This window comes from Scyliorhinus canicula, chromosome 20 (genome assembly GCF_902713615.1).
Source record: "Scyliorhinus canicula chromosome 20, sScyCan1.1, whole genome shotgun sequence".
NCBI classification, from domain to species: domain Eukaryota; kingdom Metazoa; phylum Chordata; class Chondrichthyes; order Carcharhiniformes; family Scyliorhinidae; genus Scyliorhinus; species Scyliorhinus canicula.
The window spans coordinates 42,109,966-42,131,333 of record NC_052165.1 but is presented as its reverse complement, the minus strand read 5'-3'; the positions used below and the strand labels follow the sequence as shown (position 1 = coordinate 42,131,333).

The window sequence follows — 21,368 nt, the reverse complement described above, 5'->3', positions numbered from 1 at the left end:
CACTTTCCCCTTCCCCCAGCTTTTCCCCTCTTCCCCTGCTTCCCCCTGCTCTCATGCTTTCCCCCATTCCCTCACTTCCCTCCTCAATGCTTTCCACCCATTCCACCCCACTTTCCCCATTCCCTCCACTATGCCATCCCTATGTTTTCCCCATTCCCTTCACTTTCTCCCATTCACTTCTCCTTCCCCCATTCTCTTCACTTTCTCCCATTCCCTTCGCTTTTCCCCATGCTCTTCACTATGCCCTCCCCCCATGCTTCCCGCCATTCCCCCTCTTTTCCCCGATTCTCTTTGCTGTGCTCCACCACCTTTTCTGCTTTTCCCGTGTGAATTGTATGGATGCGCTCTACCTGCATTGGGCCCACTTGACAACTATGGGGTTAACTAAACTCTAGGCCATCAAAGCCTGCATGGCACCACGTGTTGTACTTGTGGCAGTACCTTTGAAACCTGAAGCTGCAGGTGTCATTCTGACCTTTAAAACTGACTCAATATAAACAAAACTTGTGACTTAACAGAACTCACCAAACAGGTGAACCTTCCTTCCGCTGCAATACAACTCACATCACTTGACATACAAAAGGTTTATGATCTATTTTGTTCGAATTTGTTTGATTAAAGGTTATCCCAACATGTGGGCAGGTGGCTTGGTTACCTCCCTGCTCCTGGGCTTGTTGCAGCATCTTCCTAGTTTCATAGTGAGATTTTACAGTCCCGCCCAACACCAGGATCATCCAGTCCTGCCAAAAGTCAAAGAACTTTTGCCTGGGCCACTGAATATCCTGCGGAAGGTCCCCCTACAACGGGGCCAGGAAATCCCAGCCCATAGAATCGTACAGCACAGAAGGGGGACATTTGGCCCATCGTGGAAAATGAGTTATCCAATTAGTCCCAATCTCCACGCTTTCCCCATGGTCCTGTATATGTTTAAAGCATTTCTCCAACTCCCTTTTGAAAGTCACTACTTATTCTGTTTCCAGCAACCTTTTAGTCGGCACATTCTAAATTGTAACAAATATCGGAGTTTAAAAATATTTCCCCGTCTGTTCTCTGGCTCGTTTGCCAATGACCTTGAATCTGTATCCTCTGGTTACACACTCTCCTGCCAGAGGAAACTGTTTCTCCTTACTTTCTCCATCGAAAGCCTTCATCGTTTTGCACATCTGTCAAATCTGGGGCTGGTTTAGCACACTGGGCTAAATCGCTGGCTTTTAAAGCAGACCTAGGCAGGCCAGCAGCACGGTTCAATTCCCGTACCAGCCTCCCTGAACAGGCGCCAGAATGTGGCAACTAGGGGCTTTTCACAGTAACTTCATTTGAAGCCTACTTGTGACAATAAGCGATTTTCATTTTCAAATCTCATAACCCTGTCGACTCTAAGAAGCAAAGCCCCAATTTCATCCCTTGAGAACTCAATACTTTTGCTAACATTTCATATCAATGGGTGTAATTGGTTCCTGAAGCATGGGAGCTTTCTGGGACTTTGGTGCAAGCAAATAATTGCCCCTCTCATCCCTAATATTCCTGCTTTCAGCAACAAGCATCATTCTCTCTTGTCTTGGCTAGGCTGAGTTTACCTTGAATCGTTGCCAACCAACATTCTGGGTAGAATCTTACCAGTCACACAGAGTCGGAATAAGGAGGGCAAGGGGGGTAAATGTTTGTACCTCGTACTGGAGTGCTGCTCCATCATGTTCCTCCTCTGAGTGATCTTGTGGAGGCAGGGGGGAGACCAGCATCGAGTGCCCATCGGGCAGCAGCGAAATTAGAAGCAAAGGAAGCAGCGAACTTGGTGCAAATTGGTGATGCTGCTGGGATCTTGCTATACACCTTCTGACCACCAACTGAAAGGACCCAAAGGAATCTTGTTTTGTTGCCAGATTTCACAATCGATTGACATTCGTTAATAAACTTTGAGCTTTTCACACTTGTGCGGTGGGAATATTTCTGCCAATCTGCTGATACTCAATTTTTGAAACCCGCTTTACAAGTTTTGGGAACTTTATAGAAACGCCTCAATCTTAATCCAAGTGGAAAGAATGTTGAGATTGTAGACCGGTTGTATCTGGAATACCAACCTTCTGTCACTAGAAACAGTTCCTCCGTATTTACTCTCGCAAAATCCATCACGATTTTGAACAATCCTGTTAAATCTTCCCTGTTAAACATCTTTATCATTTCAAAGACCTCAATCAGTCGGGGGTACTCTCTCAGCTGTTTTGTCGGAGCACAGTGCCCTCAGACTGTTCCCCTTGCCCTAAAAAAATCACACATCAATCCAACCGTGTGTCACAATAGCGGACAGCCAGAGCGTGCCGTGACGTGCAGTATACTCTGCTCAGGCAGTTCCAGGAGAACCTAGCTGCATACATTTATAAATGAAGACAGTGGCCGCATTATGAAACAGTGAACGAGGCAAGTTTATTTCAGCTTGGGAATGCAGCCGGTGTAAAGTGTAACAGTCTGACTGCAGAGGATATAGCTTCAAATAGCTTGTTATGTTTTAACACCAAACTAATAAAAGTTAAATACACCCAAACCCCAGCTTTGGAGGCTCTGAAAATACAGATTCTCTTCCCTTCCCTGACAATATTAACTTCCCCCTCCCCAAATACTCCATTAGAAAATCAATTTAAATGCAAACTATCAAAATAGAAACTATGGTCATGAACTTGATGAATGAGGAATATCAGTTGGTGTTTTTTTTATATGCAGGGTCAGACGAAAAGATTTTCAGCAACAACCATCTCCCAAATGAAAATGCGATCATCACCTGTTAGTCCAATAGCAGGTGCAGCCTACAAATGGGAATATGCTGTGCGCGTTTTGCAGACAGCGGTTCAACAAGGCAGCTCACCACCACCTCTAGGGACAACTAATGAAGGGGAACAAATGAACCTTGCCACGCTGCCTACATTCAGAGAGTGAATTATTTAAAAAACAACTTTCTCTTTGAAGACTAATTACTGATAAATGCAAATGATGTAAATTTGCATCTTCTAAAAGACATAGGAGTTTATGGAAATTCTAAAATAAAACCAAAATACTGCAGATGCCGGAGAACTGAAATTAAACCAGAAAGTAAAACAAAAACTCAGCAGGTCTGGCAGCTGCTGTGGAGAGAGAAAGAGAGTTAAAGTTTCGAGTCCAGATGATTCTTCCCAGTAATTCTAACTCAGTCGATGTATTTGAACATTGTTAGATGGAGGAGGTAATTATAATGTAATGGCTGAATCTTGCCTCATTCTAAGCATGGTGAAGACAGATAACATTGGAGATAGAATTATAATGCTCTGCATAATAACGTCCCTTGTAATCCTTTGCTCGGTTAATGACTTGTGGCTGGAGTGTTAATCCATTGCCACTTGTTGCCTAGATGATGAGCTATTTGACTTGTTGGGTCATCCGTGCAGAACAGCAGTAATTGGGGCAGCAATCAGGATTACGCAGCTACGGTTAGTATTTTAGTCCAAAGGCATATCTAATCCCAACTGAGATCGACTCACTCGTACAGAGTGGAACTTGGAAATGTCCTGGCCTGTGTCACTCAGTCACCTCCAGGATAAACCTGCCGAGAAGCTGCGGGATTTCCATCAAATGTAACTTCATACATCGAGCATCCCTTCCACTTCCTTGAGCCTTCTTTGTTCAGACAGTCAGCATTACCTCCCTGGGCACAGTCCATCTCAGTAAAATGACTTCCGCTCGCGAGCAGCATGATACGCTTTTGTTGTCCGACTATTGATGAAATCTGACTTTGTGAATCCAGCCTTCAAATAAAACAAAACAGGTTCTCAATAACTAACAAAGTAAGAAAGAACTTGAATTTTCATAGCGTCTTTCTTGACTTCAGGGCCTCCCAAAGAGTTTTACAGTCAATTAAGTATGTTTTATTTTGAAGTGTAGTCACTATTATAATGAAGGAAAAACAGCAGCCAATTTGAACACAGCAAGATCTCACAAACAGCAATGTGTTAATGACAAGACAATCTGCTTTTATGGTGTTGATTGAGGGGCAACTATTGACCATGTTACCAGGGAGATCTCTTCTTTGAAATAGTACTATTGGATTTTTTTTTATGAGTACGAAGGGAGCCTCAATTTAACATGTCAGCTCAAAGACGGCATCTCTGCGTGTGCAGCACTTCCACAGTACTGGCACCAATTTGATGCAGAGAGGATGATGGGAGGAAAGGGGGGGGGGGGACGGGATCATGAGGTAGAGAGCATTGGTGCAGATCCAATTTTAAAAATGGGTTCTCTCTTAACATGGTGGGGCAGGAACTAATTAAGGATACTCAGGTGGGAGGGGGGGGGGGGGTAAATACTTGCGCAGCTATTAAAGCATGCTTGTTCCATTACCACTGGGTCAGGTGGCATCCCCCCTAAACATGAGCAAAATGCTTGAAACCCTTAACCTATCTAGAAGGAAAATGGACATATTCGATTATGTGGAGGTCCTTCTTTAGAGGACTGAGCGGCTTATGAGGCAGTGTCAGAGGGCATCAAGGGTCAACCAGACAGGTTGGGACTGGAATCACATTCAGGCCCAGAGCAGGTAAAGATGGCATGTTCAATCCCTGAAGGACATTAGTGAACCGGTTTGATTTTTAAACCAATTTCAAAGTCATTTTAACCCACTTGGCCTGACATTCCTTGAGAGGTTGCTATGGTTTTGCTGGTCTCCTGCTGTAATTCCTACCAGGTAAAGCCAGGAGACTTGGTTCTGGTGAACCTTCCTGATTCCCTAATAAAATTTAAAACATCTGTCCACCCCTTTCAAGACAATTGAAGAGAAGAACTGTACAAAATTGTCAAAACCAGTATGACTAGCACCATTGCTTACAGGAGTTCATTTTAACATATGCAAAACCAGTTTGGACAAAGTTTTATTGGTACTTGTCATTTTCAAGTTTGACTGATTTTCCCTTGAGATTTATGGCGAGAACTCCAGAGCTCAAGACCCAGTCAGCCGAGGACACGGCCGCCAATGGTGGAGCGATGAAGTGTAAGAGTCCAGAATTGGAGGAGTGGCGAAATCTCGGAGGGCTGTAGGGAAGTTACAGAGATGGGGAGGGGTGAGGTCATGGAAGGATTTGAACACGATGAGAATTTTGACAATTTTCAGCAGTGGGTTCCGAATGCACCTGTAAAATAAGTTGGGTGAGGGGAGTTTGCCTTGACCTTATTCGATATGACATGACCTGGATCGAGATCCTTGCTTTGGCTTAGGCGAGGCAGTTGTGCTGCCGCAATACAACATTAACGATAGTCCGAAGGGAAACTACTTCACCTCAACACTGCCCACAATGGAAATAACCCCAGTAAAAACAGTTTGATAAGCTACCTTTTTATAGGCAGCATGAAGTTCCCGATGCAACCACAGGCTGTACAGCACATTAGAAGCAGCTTTCCCAGCTGCGGTGGAAACATTGCTGAAAAAAAAAACAAGAGAACTGCTATCAGAGATGTGCTTGACTAAAGGATTTACAGGTTAGAAACAAGCCGACAGTCCAACTGGCCGTGCTCCATACGGGCCACATCCAAAACAGATATAAAGTTACTGACAAAAGACCTTTGGTCTTGGACTTTAATCCTTGTTTCCAATGATTCAATTTAAACAAGCGTGGGGACAGGTCTGTTCTGGAGGAATTGCCATGTACGTAAAGATCAGTGTCCAGCTGGTTCTGATAGTCACATGATACAGCGACAATCACGGCAATCTATCTCTATCAATAGGCCGAACTTCACTCTGGAGGGTGTAAACATCAGGGGTGAGCCCACCTCCACTTGGCTCCTCGCCCTGCAGCGTCTAGGTAGACCACCAGGCTATTAAAATAAGTAAAATGCTGTGGATGCTGGAATCTGAAACAAGAACAGAGGATGCTGGAAAATCTCAACTGGTCTGGCAGCATCTGTAGGCAAGAAAGCAGAGTTTTTTAAAATTCCAATTAAGGGGCAATTTAGTATAGCTAATCCACCTACCCTGCACATCTTTGGGTTGTGGAGGTGAGACTCATGCAGACACAGGGAGAATGTACCAACACCACACGGACAGTGACCCGGGGCCAGGATCGAACTCGGTGGCATGAGACAGCAGTGCTAACCACTGTGCCACCAAACAGAGTTTTCGAGTTTATTTATTATTATTCATAATATCACCTCACAACCCTCGTCTCTCTTGTGCTCAGTTCCTCCACCCCCATCAGATCCCCTCTTGTTTGCTACAGCTCATTGAAGTTTGAGAAGGTAAAGAGGAAATTTTATAGAGGTGTTATCAAGTCATGATAAAATGATGAGGAGAAATTGTTTCTAGCTGCAGTCAGTAACCAAAGAAAAACAGATTTAAGATAACTGGTGGAACAGCTGGAGGGAGCATGAGGAATCTTTTATCTTTGTTTACGCACAGAGTTGCTATAATCTGGAACAAGCTGCCTCTAAGGGCAATGGAGAGAGAATTAACAGCAACTTTCAAAAGAGGATTGGATAAACACATGAAGGGGAACAAATGACAGGACTTTGGGGAAAGAGCCGGGAAGGGGGATCAATTGGAATGTTCTTTCAAAGAGCCAGCAGACAAGATGGCCTGAATGGGCTGCATCATTCTAATAGGCCAAGAGTCTCCAATGAAATTGACCAGAACTAACATGACTGGGTTAAGTGTTGTCCAATCCCATCAATTCCAGCATCAACTTTGCAGGGATCATTTGATTTTGGATATGGGATTCAGTGAATTGCACTGTGCCTATACCGATGGATGAGCTTGTTAGTTGCTGATGGATGTCCATTTTCCAGTTGGAATCATTCCAGAAGCCATTTTAGAGAGAATAAAAATCGATAAGAGATTTAAAAATAAGTGTAGCTGTTGATTGCCTATTGCCCATTTTACAATAGTGCCGATCATCTGGTGCTTGTCAGACACACGTTAAATATTAAGATCTGGGTATTGTTCCTGTGTTGACTTGATCAGTTCCACTTACCTGTCATCATTGCTAATGCTTACTATCTTCTTCAAGCCTTGATTCTGCACAAAACTGCGAGCATGTTGAGGGTTATGCTGGATTAGGTTGTTCAGCACGTGGCAGGTGAAAGAGACAGTCTCATTGGGCATCGAAGAGTCGTGATTTGATTCAGGTAGTATTGCTATCAGATCGGGCATGATCAGATTTACTGGAGCAAGACAGGAAGAAAAGAACAAATGCTCAAATTTTCCACATAGTGTATATCTGCTCGGGTGAACTTTCAGTTTAGTGATCATTTCCCACACAAAGTCAGCTCCTGACCCCCATTCGACCCGACATTTGGGTCCCTAAGCTGATGCGGAAAATCCTGAATCCATTGTCAGATAACTTCTGAATTATTTACCGTAGGAACTGGATCCCATTTTTTCGGGTACGATTTACCGGCCGCATCCGACCCCAGACGGGCGTTGTTTAGCACTGCTCCCCACAAACGGGGACCAGGTAGAACCACACTTGGGGGGGGGGATCTCCCAAGTGATTAGAGGCCGCCAGGCGGTCGGTCTCTGGCCCGGCTGGCACCATGGCACTTCTGGTGCCAGCCTGGCAGTGCCATCTGAGCAGCCTGGCAGTGCTACCCAGGTGCCACTCTGGCTCTGCCTTCGGAGCCCCTCAGAGCTGTATAAGAGGCTAAGTGGAGCCTTGGCAGGGCGATTTTATTTTCAGCTACATTGCCCCCAGAGGGTTCAATATAGTGTGCAGCAAGCGTGGGGTCATTCCATGGTGGAAGTACGCCGTCCGTCATCTTGCTTAAGGCTCCTCTATATTTTCTCAGGTACTTGCCTAAAGCTGGCACTTGTTTTTACTCCCCCCTGTAAGATTGGATTGTGCCCAAGTCACTTAGGGTAGTTTTATTTGCACAAAGTCAGTCTCCTTGAATTGTGTTCAGAGCGAAACCCTCTGCTGCTGGTGAAGGTAGCTCTGCATCCACTTGGTAAAAAGGAGGGGTAGGAATTTCTGAACCCCCCCATTCTACGCGGAGTGTTTTGTGGCGGGTGGAAGCGGCCCATCGTTGGCCAGTGATGGGATCTTCTGGTCCTGTCGCTATCCACTACCTTTCTTGTTCTTCGCACCGTCCACCAGTGGGAACGGTTGGGAAATGTCGACTTAGAGATTGTAAATTTCCTCTTTTTGCACCAGTTATGAACAGGCTATAAATTTCTGGCCCAAACTGAAGGTGCAGCCCAAAGTCACCTTTCTAATGATACCTAAAGTGATTTTGTCTTCTGATTTCCCATACCCTGGGCGGGATTCTCCGAGCCTCCGAGCCGTAATCGCGATCGGCGTAGGGGTGGAGAATGGGCGTGAAACCCGAGATCGGGTCCAATGCCGCTCCCGCGATTCTCCGGTCCCCGCCTATCGTGCGCGAGCGGTCGGTGCAGTGCCGGTCGGGGTCCATTGAAAGAGGCCCCCGCGGCGATTCACCAAGTTAGCTGGCCGAGTTCCTGACTGCGTGGTTCTCTCACGGTTCCACCTGACGGGAACTCAGCGTGGTGGCTGCCGACTCAGTCTGTGGCTGCCCTGGTGGGAGGCGGGGGATCATTCAGGAGGGTGGGGGTGGGGGGGGGGGGTGGGGTGGGCCTCCTGGATGGCCAGGCTACCGATCGAGGGCCACCGATCCGCGGGCGCGTGCAATCTGGGGGGGGGGGGGGTGCTATCTTCTTGGTGCTGGTCCACGGTGTGGGTCAGCCATGTCTCGGGGGGCAGCAGATGCAGGCTGTCGTCGTGTGCATGCGCAGACCCCCGACCGGAAGTGCAGGGCCCCATATCGGCAGCCGGGGCCCTGCTAGCCCCCAGCAAATTGGAGAATCACCCTGGACTTTCTCCAGGTAAGTCCAGAGTGATTCGTGCGCATTTTTTCATAGCCCCATTATTGGAGAATCCTGCCCCCTGTCTTCCGTTTAGTAAATCACACACAGCTGTCAACGGCAGTACTCTACTAACCCAACTCTTCATGGACTTTGCGGTTTCGTGACATGTTCCTCAATAAAGAGACTGCAGCTTTCTGCACATTTGGCTCCTTCGAATACAACATCCGTCTGATGTGCTGGAGCCCATTTTCTTTCGATGTGATGGTCTCGGAAATGGTGAATCCCATCTAATAATGACCAAACGTGCTCGATTAAACCCTTCATATCTTATGGCACATTGTTTAGCAATTGCTTCCCCAAGAAACCCCTCACAAACTCCCTGTCTGGGACAATGCAGACAGACTTCAGTGAATCATTCAAATAAAATAAGGTAAATAAATAAAAGATTTAGGAGTAAATTCCGCCAGTCGACACCCTGCCTGCTCGTGAGCAGTTGGTTTTAGAGAGTGTACCTCAGTACCTCTTGTGATGCCTGCCTCTGAGCCAGTAGCTCTGGGTTCAAAAGCACTCCAATTCTGGGTTCAAATCCCACTCTAGCTAGGTTTCAAATCTCATTCCAGGACATGATAAAGTGGCCAAGCAAATTGCATAGCAACCAGTAAATCTTTCCATCACATGCTAAAGACAGACAATAACAGTGGGAGAGACTCCTGGTCAACCGTGTGATGGAAAGACCATCGGAGCCTCGACCATCATTATCCATAGCTCCCTCACTAACAGCACAATGGTGCATCTACATCACACGGACTGCAGCAGTTCAAGAAGGCGGCTCGCCACCACCTTCTCGTGGGTAGTTCGGGATGGGCAATAAATGCTGGCCTAACCAGTGCCACCCACATCCTGTGAATGAATGAAAAAAATACTACAATATGCATGTAAAGGTTGCCACAGCAACTCAGACTTCCTGAGTGCAACACAACACACCACCATCCACCGCATTACCGTGTGCCATATTTAATATCAGTAATATTATACTACTTAATATTAGTCATGAACAGAACTGAATTAACTAGGATCAGACTCCCACAGCCTTTGTTATGTCACTGTGAGACAGTTCTGCTTTGAATTTGTGTAAACGCGGGTTCGGTTTTGTTATCCAAGTCTGATTTGTGAGCCGTCCCATGCTCTCCAGCAGCATGGGGGAGGGAGGTTGAGTTTTGTGGATCCTGCCTGCAGCCCCAGAGTAAGATAGAGTATAGTTTAGTCTCAGCCAGCCAGCTACTGTGTAAGACCCCGTGTATATTGTGAGATGTGCGAGCTATGTGCTGGTGGCAGCTCCCGCCATTATCACCGGGGTTTTAGCTCACCGGACCACTGCTGGCTGTCAGGTTTTGGAGCGCGCCAAGAGAAGCCTCCTGAGTGCAGTTGCTGGTGCTCCTCGCGACAAGGGAAAGATACATCCTCACCACCAAACTGTGCCAAAGCCACTCAACCCCTCTGGGATTCCTTTTCTCTTCAACAGACGGAATATTGACCACATTCTCCTGATGGCGAAAGATTGAGAAACTGTCATTAACCTGAAATTAATTCACACTTCCCCCTGGAGCAAACCAAGAGCTTCCATTTACAAATGAGCTTCAAGATCCAGAAAAAAAATGTCTAAAGTGGGTCGAATAAACTGGAATCAAAGGTTGGCAGGAAACAGTGCAGCTGATCAGTGAGCTACCTTCCAAGAAGAGACAGGTAAGGCACTGTCAAGGTATATTCCTTCAAAAGGGAAAGGTAGGGAAAACAAATCTAGAACACCCTGGATGATAAAAGAGAGAGAAATTAAGATAAGGAAAACAAAAAGTATGCCTGTGACAGAATCCAGCTACAAAATATAGAGAACCAGGCTGAATATAGAAGGTTCTGTAGAGAGGTGAAAAATAAATTAAGATAAGCAAAGAGGGAGTATGAAAAGAGACTAGCAACTAATATAAAAGGTAATTCTAAAGTATTCTATAGACATATAAATGGTAAAAAGATGGTAAAAGGAATAGGACTGAAGAGGGACCAAAAAGGAGACATGAAGGTAGAGGGCAGAGTTGAGGTATTAAATTAATACATAGCATCTGCTGGACCAAGGAAGAAGATGCTACCCAGGCCGTGATAACAGAGGAGATAATTCAGATATTAGAAACGTTAAAAATTGATTAGGAGGAGGTAATTGGATAGACCATCTGTACTTAAAAGTTGATAAGGCATCAGGACCGGATGAAATGCAGGGATACTGAGGGAAGTGAGAGTGAAAATTACTGAGGAACTGAACATAATTTTTTAGTCTTTCTCAGATTCAAAGGCAGTGCCAGACGGCTGGATAATTGCAAAGGCTACAACTGTATTCCAAATAGTATAAAGATAAGCCCAGTTTATCTTTATCTTATCTCATCTTGAACAGGTATTTTACATCAGTCTTCACGATGGAGGATACAAGGCAGCACGGTAGCACAGTGGTTAGCACAGTCGCTTCACAGCTCCAGGGTCCCAGGGTCGATTCCCGGTTTGGATCACTGTCTGTGCAGAGTCTGCACGTTCTCCTCATGTCTGCGTGGGTTTTCTCCAGGTGCTCCGGTTTCCTCTCACAGTCCAAAAGATATGCAGGTTAGGTGGATTGGCCATGATAAATTGCCCTTAGTGTCCAAAAAAAGGTTAAGTGGGGTTACTGGATTACTGGAATAGGGTGGAGGCATGGGCTTGAGTAGGGTGCTCTTTCCAAGAGCCGGTACAGACTCGATGTGCCAAATGGCCTGCTTCTGCACCGTAAATTCCATGATTCCATGAAGTATCATCCCAGAAATGGCTGTAAATCAGGAAATGGAAGGGAGGGAGGAACTGCAGAAAATTACAATCACCAGGAAATTGTTGGACCTGTGGTTGACAAATCCTCGGGTCTTGATGACCTTCATCTTCGTGTCTTAAAAGAAGTGGCTAGTGAGAGGGCAGCACGGTGGCGCAGTGGGTTAGCCCTGCTGCCTCATGGCGCCGAGGTCCAAGGGTTCGATCCCGGCTCTGGGTCACTGTCCGTATGGAGTTTGCACATTCTCCCCATGTTTGCGTGGGTTTCACCCCCACAACCCATTAAGATGTGCAGGGTAGGTGGATTGGCCATGCCAAATTGCCCCTTAATTGGAAAAAATGAATTGGGTACCCTAAATTTATTTTAAAAAAGAAGTGGCTAGTGAGACAGTTGATTCATTGGTTTTAATTTTCCAGAATTCCTTAGATTTGAGGTAGGTTCCATTAGATTGTGAAATAGTGAATGTGTCTCCTTTATTCAAAAAGTGAGGGAGACAGGAAGCAGCATCTATGGGTCAGTTAGTTTAACATCTGTCGTTCAGAAAAGGTTTATTAGACTAATACTGGGAATGGGTGGATTGTCTTAGAAGGAAAGGTTGGACAGGCTAGGCTAGAAGAGTAAGAGGTGATTTGATTGAATCACGTAAGATCCTGAGGGGTGTTGACAGGGTGGATGTAGAGAGGATGTTTCCTCTTGTGGGAGAATCTAGAATTAGGGGGGTCACCATTTAAAAATAAGTGTTTGCTCCTTTATGAGAGAGATTAAGAGAATTTTTCTCTCAGAGGCTCGTGAATCTATGGAACTCTTCCTCAAAAGGCAATAGAAGCTGTGGGCGGTATTCTCCGCTCCCGATAAAAATCGGGATGGCCGTCGTGAAATTTACCGAGGTTCACGACGGCCTTGGGGCCCGCTCCCCGCACCTAATTCACCCCCACCTGGGGGGCTAGGTGCGGGCCTCCGTCTTTCCCGGCCGCGAACTTGTCGCGCCGGAAGTGACGCGCAAAATGGCGCATTTGTTAAGTCATTCGGACATGCGCGGGTTGCCGGTTCCAACCGGGTTGCCGGTTCCAACCCGCGCATGTGTGGATGACTTCATCGCGCAGACGGCGCGAATCGCGCATGCGCAGTGGCCGTCTTTCTCCTCAGCCGCCCGCAAGACGTGGCGGCTTGATCTTGCCGGGCGGCGGAGGGGAAAGAATGCATCCATTTTGGACGCTGGCCCAATGATCGGTGGGCACCGATCGCGGGCCTGTCCCCTCCCGAGCACAGTCGTGGTGCTCCCATGCCACTCGGGCCCCTAGATGCCCCAAACGGGTATCTGCTGCCCGTTTCACGAATGCAGCGGCCAGGCGTGGTTGCTGGCGTGTTGAAACGGGCGTGAAGGGCCGGCCGCTCGGCCCATCGGGCTCGGAGAATCGCCGTTCGCCGTGAAAAGGGGGGGGGGAAGAATCGCTGGGGGCGCCAGGGGGGGCGTGAAAAATGTCGGGAGGCCCTTCCATGATTCTCCCACGCCACGTGGGGAGCGGAGAATTCCGCCCAGAGTCTTTGAATGTTTTCAAGAGCAGAGCTAGATAGATTTTTGATAAACAAGAGAGTTAAAGGTTATCGATGTAGGCAGGAATCTGGCGATGGGATAACAATCAGATCAGCCATGGTCTTATTGAATAGCGAAGCAGGCTCGAGGGGCCGAGTGGCCTGCTCCTGCTCCTAATTTGTATGTTCATAAATAAAGGATAATTGGGAAGGGGCTCCAAGATCAGAGCAACTTGATGTACATATGCTTAAGTCATTGAAGGTGACAGGGCATAATACATACAGTGCCCTGGGCATTACTATTTGGGGTATAGAGTACAAGGGCAAGGAAGGTATGTTGAAATTATATAAGATAATAGTTCGGTCTCAGCTAGAGTAAAGTGGCCTGTTCTGGGATCCACACTTTAGGAAGGATGTTAAGAATTTGGATTGAGTGCAAAAAAGATTCATGAGAATGAGGTACTTCAGTTATGAAGATAGATTGGAGAAGCTGGGACTGTTTTCTTTGATGAAGAAAAGATGGGAGCTGATTTGATAGAGGTGTTTAAAATCATGAGGGATCTGGACCGAGTAGACAGGGGGAACCTGTGTCCACTGGTGAAAGTACCGAGAACGAGAGGGCAAAGGTTTAAAGCAATTGGCTATAGAAGCAAAGGTTATATGAGAAAATATTTTTTCACGCAGTTATGATCTGGAATGCACTGCCTGAGATTGCGGGGAGGCAAGTTCAATCGAGGCATTCAAAAGTGAACTAGACTGTTATTTGAGAAGGAAGAATGGGAGGGTTCAGGAAGAAGGCGGGAGAATGAAGCTAAGCCCATTCGGAGAGCCAGTATGACACGATGGGCCAAACGGCCTTCTTATGTGCTGTAATAATTCTGTAATTCTGTGACCTCTGCGTCAGGCAAATATTAGACATCTCATGACCCTGTTCATGGTCACTGACACTGTCCAACTGCGAAAAGTGAGAATTATATGTGTTTCTTTAATTGTAAGGTTTAAGTTATCTATTATTTCCAACTTTTGAATGAGATATTAAACACCAATTTCCAACTCATTTGGACGTAGAAGGTCCCATGGGAACGACTTCAATGAAGGGCAGGGGGGAGTTCTCTCTGGTGTCAATATTCATCCACAATCAACATCACTAAAACAGACTATTTGGTCATTATTTATTTTCTGTTTCTGGGAGCTTGCTGTGTATTATAATAATAATAATCTTTATTATTTTCACAAGTAGGCTTACATTAACACTGCAATGAAGTTACTGTGAAAAGCCCCTAGTCGCCACACTCCTGTGCCTGTTCGGGTACACTGAGGGAGAAATCAGAATGTCCAATCCACCTAACAGAACGTCTTTCAGGACTTGAGTGAGGAAACCGGAGCACCCGGAAGAAACCCACGCAGACACGAGGAGAACGTGCAGACTCTGCACAGACAGTGACCCAAGCCGGGAATCGAACCCGGGTCCCTGGCGCGGTGAAGCAACCATGCTAACCACTATGCTACCGTAAAAAAAACATTTGGCTGCCGCGTAACAATGACTATACTTCAAAAGCACTTTATTGGCTATAAAGCACGTTGGGACATTCTGAATTTGTGACGGGCATATAATCGGACTTCACAGTGGGGCTCTGCTGATTTAATCCAGCTTCAACGCCATCCTCATAAATTTACTTTCCTGCAATTAGTTATGAGATGCTATGTAAAGTCCCCTCACATACCCGCCTCACGAGACCTTTTCGAATGGAAGTGTAAATAACGAGCAGGATGAGGGTGACATACCTCTTTCAGCCTTGAACTCCGATCTCCGAAGCAGCCTGCTGATTTCTTCTGTGATGAGGGATCATTTTTCCAGGCGAGGTTCTCAGAGTAGGCACTTGGCAACTCATTCTCCAGTTGAAAAGACAGGTTGTGTAAGATGCACATGCAGTTTTCTGTTGACTGGGTGGAAAGCAGAGAGATTTATTACAGCCTAGTGCCATGATCAGAGCCGATCACGAGAGGGTTGAACTCCTAAAGCCCAGAGGCTTTGTGTTTTTACACCACAGCGCTGAACCTCCTGGGACAAATATAAGAGCAAAATAGGTGTCCTTTTTTCAAGTTTCTTCTTTCACAGGATGTGGGTGTCACTGGCTAGGTCAGCATTTGTTGCCCATCCCTAATTGCCCTTGAGAAGGTGGTGGTGAACTGCCCTCTTCAAACTTGAATTGCATTGCATGTGTAGGGACACCCACAGTGCTGTTAGGAAGGGAGTTCCAGGATTTTGACCCAGCGACAGTGAAGGAGCCATGATATATTTCCAAGTCTGGATGGTGAGTGACTCGGAGAGGAACTTGCAGGTTGTGTTCTATTCCGCACACTGAGCATGGACGTAATGCATCAGATTGGGTTGGAGTCCAGTAACAGAGTCTCACCAGCCTGGTATCTAATATTAGCTCAGGAGTATTCAAGATCCTAAAGGTTATGTGAAATTCCTCAGGAAGAGAAGAGGCAATGTGAGACCATTCACACAAAGATGCCATTTTAGATACGCTCAACACATAAAAGATTGAATTGGATTTGGGCAGTAGCAGAAAATGTATAGTATCATAACAGATGCTGTTATGCATATAGGAACATACATACAAATATACGGATTAGGAGCAGAGTTGGCCACTTGGCCCTTCAAGCCTGCTCTGGCATTCAAAACGATCTTGGCTAATCTGACAGTAACCTGCCGCATACCCCGGTAACCTCTCACCCCCTTGTTGTTCAAGGATCTATCTAGCTCTGCCTTGAAAATATTCAGACTGCTTCCTCCGCCTTTTGAGGAAGAGAGTTCCAAAGACTTGCAACCCTCAGAGAAAACATTCCTTCTCATCTCGGTTTTAAATTTATGTCCTCTTATTTTTAAACAGCGGCCCCTAGTTCTAGATTCTCCCACAAGAGGAAACACTCTCTTCACATCCAACCTATGAAGACCCCTCAGGATCCTGGATGCTTCAAACAAGCCACCTCTGATTCTTCTAAACTCTAGAGGAAACAATAAGATTTCCTCATAAGACAACCCACCCATTCCTGGTATTAGTCTGGTGGACCTTCTCTGAACTGTTTCCAATGCATTTACATTCTTCCCTAAATAAAAGTTCAATAACTGTACACAGTACCTCCAGATGTGGGCTCACCAATGCACTGTACGATGGAGCATAACCTCCCTATCTATATATTCAATTCCCTGCGCAGGAAATAACATTCTAATAGTATTCCTAATTACTTGCTGCATCTGTATACTCGCCTTTTGTGATTGATGCACTAGGACCCAGATCCCTCTGAATTTCAGAGCTCTGCAAACTCTCACCATTTAGATAATATTCTTATTATTCGTTTCTCCTGCCAAAATGGGACAATTTCTAAATTTCCCACAAAATACTCAATTTGTCAGATCTTTGCCCACTCACTTAACTTATCTATATCTCCTTGAAGCCTCCTTACATTCTCTTCACAATCTACTTTTCTACCTATCTTTGTGTCGTCAGCAAATTTAGCAACCAAAACCGTCGGTCCCTTCACTCAAGTAATTTATATGAAGTGTAAGACGTTGAGGGCCCAGCCATTTAATTAAATATTCAGTTAATGGAACTGGATTTGTCTGGGATATATAACAGGCATCCAATATGTTAATTCAAACTTCCCAGCATGTCAGGAAACTGGCAAGAAGAGGGTTTTTAGTGACCATTCTCAAGATGTAGGCCAGCATTTATTGTCGCTCCCTGGTTTTCTAGAGGAGGGACAACATCTTGAGGCAATTTTGATGCGAGGAGTGGCTTCTGAGGCCACTTCTATGGATAGTTTTCAGTTCTGAAGAACTCAGATTGGAGTTGAAACATTAACTTTTTTCGCTTCCACAGCTGCTGCCAGACGTATTGAGTTTCCCCAGCATTTTCTGTTTTTCTTTAAGGTTCAGTCATATTGGTGTGGGGCTGGAGTCAGCCCAGACTGGGTGACAACAGCAGGATTTCTACACTAAAACGACAGGGGTTTTCATGACAATCTGATGCCTTGGTGGTCACTTTTACTGACATCAATTTTTAAATTCTAGATGGATTTGAAGTGAATTCCAATTTCCAAGCAGCTCAGGTGAGATTTGAATCCATGTTCTCTATATTATTCCTTTTTCTGGGAGATTCTTTAGAAGGCCCAGAGACCTTGATTGTCAGTATTTTAAGTGTTGTCCTGGGCCCTGATTGCCAAGATTGTGGGTTTAGTTCCTATTGGTGCTTTATAGAATCACAGGACGATTACAGCGCAGAAGAAGGCCATTCAGTCCATCCTGTACATGCCAGTTCACTGCAACAGTAACTCAGCTAGTCCCGCTCCCCTGTCTTCTCCCCATAGCCCTGCCAATTTCCTCTCTTCAGGTGACCAACCAATTCCCTGTTGAGAGCCTCGACTGATGTTGCCACCTCCACACTCTCAGGCACTGGATTGCAGATCTTTACTGTGTTAAACAATTTTTCTTATGGAACCTCTGGTCCTTTTGCCAGTCGCCTGAAATCTTTGTACTCTGGTTGTGACTCTTCTGCCAATGAGAATGGTGTTTCCCAAGGAGAACAACCACGGCTACTCCAATCTGTCCACATTACTGAAGGTTCTTGTATCTGGAACTTTTCTTGTGAATCTCTTCTGTACCCTCCTCTCAAGATGTGGTGGCCAGAGGTGGACACAATGTGTGGAATTTAATGTAATGATGGGATTTACAAAATGTGTCACTTCACACTCCTCTGCATCTGATCCTTTAGTTTGAAGTCAGCTATTTGCTGATTATTAATTTCTCAGTCTCCACAGCCTGAAATGGTTGGAATCACTGTGTGTGTGTGTGTGTGTGGGGAGGGGGGGTGTCATAGGACAGGAGGATTTGAAGATTGGAAACCAGGATTTTGGACACATTTCCAGGTAAGGACCGACAGCACAGGGGAAGGGCTTTGAGGAATCTCCAGTGACTTTCTTGGATCAAGCCTTGGGTCAGATGTATTTCATTTACCTTATCATCTTCTTGATTATTGGCAATTGTGAACTGGATGTAGTGGACAAGGGAGTCAATTAGTCCATCACATTCTCTCATTTGCTTCCGACCTTCTGGACTAGCTGAACTTAAATTTCTGTAAAGAGAGAGCAGTAAAGTGGCTCAATCATCAACAAAAACTAGAATCTAGTGAAGACCGTACCAAGCAATTATTACCTCAAACTTTATATAATGTGTATACAGGTGACCAGTTTCCGCTATCCAAGTGACCAAAAACGGGTGGGTGATGGAAAGCTGTAGAATCCTTTACATTCAACTTTTACAGGAACTCAGTAGGACTGTTTGTTTTCATTCTTCACAGGATGTAGGCATTGCTGGCAAGGCCAGCATTTGTTGCTCATCCCTAATTGCCCTTGAGTGAAGTGGCTTGCTCAACCATTTCAGAGGGCAGTTAAGAGTCAACATTTTCTGGGTCTGGAGTCACATGTATGCCAGACCAGGTAAGGATAGCAGATTTCCTTCCCGAAAAGACATTAGTGAACCTGACACATTTTTAATGACAATCGATAATAGTTGCCATGGCCACCTTTTGTGATGGTGAGATTTACTGGTACTGCCAAAGTTAATAGTCTTTTGATTGGCTCGCTGTGAGGGGAGCATGATGACACACTCGGCTATTCAGGTGTTGAGTTCTCAGTAGTTCTCAATATTTACTACCTGACTTGGCAATGACATCTGATCTGGGATAAGCTAACAGAGCTAGGTGGGCAATGGGTAAGGGAAGAGGTTGGACAATCCAGGACAAGGTCAGGGAACGTCAGGCCAGCTTGACTGGCACCATGGATGATTTTGTTTTTGCATATTTAACACAAAAGCTGCTCCTTGCTTAGGGAGATAGAATTCGCAGCCACGCTAAATAAGTAGTGAACAGACTGACAGTCTAGATCCCCTGCAAGAGTGTCAGACTGCATGTGTTGCCTGTTGTGGCAACAGATTGTCCCAGACTGGCCTGGATCTCCAGAAATTGAAGATTAATTTCCAGGACAATGCTGCCAGCAAAACCTGGGAGAAAAAAAACAAAGACGTGATTAAATAAAAATGTTTCTTCTTCATTTCACTGAACACTTTTATTTATTACTTGGATTTTATGAAGAAAATGCCATTATTTTAATACTTTTGACATATATTGTGTTATTCTGTGAAGCAGGCTTGTGGAGTGTATGTGTGTGTGTGTGTGTGTGTGTGCGTGTGACTAATAATGCCTCGGTGTGAAAAGCAGGCATTTGAAGTAAATAGAGCCGAGTTGGTAAATAAGACATGGATAGAAATTTGCATTAAGTGATAAAGAAGGTTTGTTGGTAAACTTCAAAGAGAAGTAAAAGGGATTTACAACTGGGAAAAGGTCATAATTAAATAAGGCAAGGTTATTAAATGTTATTTTCACCAAAAGTGGTGGCATTTTGGATAACAGAAGATATTCATATCCTGGGAAATGTTCATATCAAAGAATGATGAGGACAGTGGGAAAAGATGAAAGAGGAAACACATATTTAAAGAGGGGTTGGAGCTGAGCTGGGGAGTGGCCCTGTAAGATCTCCTGAAGTATGCTCTGCGCTGAGAGAGAAAAGAAGCAAAGTTTAAAAAATATATATTTTTATTCTCCTCCTTTTTCACATTTTCTCCTAAATTTGCCCCCACCAACAATAAACAATAAGCAGTGACGAATATAATGTCAATCCCTATATTAACAACAACAATCCCATCCTCCCACCAACCCCCAAACAACTGCCCGCATGTTAACATAAACAAATAACAAAAAGGAATCGGGAATCACCCATAGTCACCATTAACACATACAGTCCCCCTCCCCCCAACCCTCCCACCCACCTGCCCAAACTAATGTTCGATTTATCCAGTTCTTGAAAGTGCATAATGAATAATGCCCATGAATTGTAGAACCCCTCCATCCTTCCCCTCAGTTTAAACTTAACCATATCAAAAGTCAAGAATTACAACAGGTCCCCCCGCCACGCCAGTGCACAGGGTGGAGTGGTTGCTCTCCATCCCAACAGGATCCGCCTTCGGGCGATCAACGCGGCGAAGGCTACAACGTCTGCCTCTGCACCCGTTTCCAACTCCGGCGGGTCTGACACCCCAAATATGGCCTCCCGAAGGCCCGGGTCCAGTTTCATGTGCACCACTTTAGAGATTACCCTAAAAACCTCCTTCCAGTAATCCTCCAGCTTTGGACAGGACCAAAACATATGAACGTGATTTTCTGGGCCCCCTCCTCAACGTTCAACTCATCTTCTACACCCTCAAAAAGCCGGCTCATCCTCACCCTTGTGAGGTGTGTTCTATATACAACCTTCAATCAGTCCCAACGTCATGCACGAGGTAGAGGTGTTCACTCTTTGGAGCAACACACTAGAACCCCTCCTCCATAACCTCTCCCAACTCTTCCTCACACTTTGCTTTGATCCCTTCCAGTGGTGCCTTCTCCTCTTCCAAAATAGCCCCGTACACCGCTGACACTACCCCCTTCTCCAGTCCCCCTGTCGTCAGCAGCTCCTCCAGCAATGTGGAGGCCGGCTCCACTGGGAAGCTCGGTATTTCCTTCCTGGCAAAATCTCAAACCTGTATGTATCTAAACAATTCCCCTGCTCCAGCCCATACTTCGCTTCCAGTTCCTTCAATCCTGCAAACCGACCCCCAAGAAACAAATCTTTTAGTGTCTTAATCCCCTTCTCCTCCCATTTCCGAAAATTTCCGTCCCACTTCCCTGGCTGAAAATAAGCAAAGTTAAGCAGTTTTCAGCCAACCCAGGATAGTATCTGACTGTTTTTTTCAGAAAGCAAGGTTTTGTTTTAAGGTTTTTGGAATTTTCCACAGCAGAGAGAAGTCCCAGGTCATCTCCTCTCCACAGCAACAGGGGATGTATTGTGATAATATTACTTGATTTTTAAAAATAGATTAAATAACTATGCGGACTGTTGACCAAAGGGGTGTTTACTTGTGAGTCTAACCAAGTAGGAATCTTTTGCAGGGAATGCTCTGTAAAACTAATTGCAACTGTGTAAATGCAATCTTGTGCACAATTTAATGGCCTTGTTGCACCCATCTTTGTGATGCGATGAGGCTGTTATATTTTGTAAGATGTC

The 21,368-nt window shown here is 45.4% G+C and overlaps 1 protein-coding gene across 1 annotated transcript in view; it reads right to left on the bottom strand.

The window, feature by feature from the left end:
• Positions 1 to 2,401: 2,401 nt before the first annotated feature.
• The window catches only part of LOC119955063 (plakophilin-2-like), a 65,912-nt gene continuing 46,945 nt past the window's right edge, over positions 2,402 to 21,368 (bottom strand). The window contains exons 7-13 of the mRNA XM_038780907.1: positions 18,226 to 18,343; positions 14,988 to 15,146; positions 10,198 to 10,374; positions 8,964 to 9,117; positions 6,981 to 7,170; positions 5,348 to 5,435; positions 2,402 to 3,770 (exon numbers count right to left, since the gene is read on the bottom strand). Coding sequence (XP_038636835.1) covers positions 3,687 to 3,770; positions 5,348 to 5,435; positions 6,981 to 7,170; positions 8,964 to 9,117; positions 10,198 to 10,374; positions 14,988 to 15,146; positions 18,226 to 18,343 — 970 coding nt within the window. The 3' untranslated portion in view covers positions 2,402 to 3,686. The remainder of the gene's footprint in view (positions 3,771 to 5,347; positions 5,436 to 6,980; positions 7,171 to 8,963; positions 9,118 to 10,197; positions 10,375 to 14,987; positions 15,147 to 18,225; positions 18,344 to 21,368) is intronic.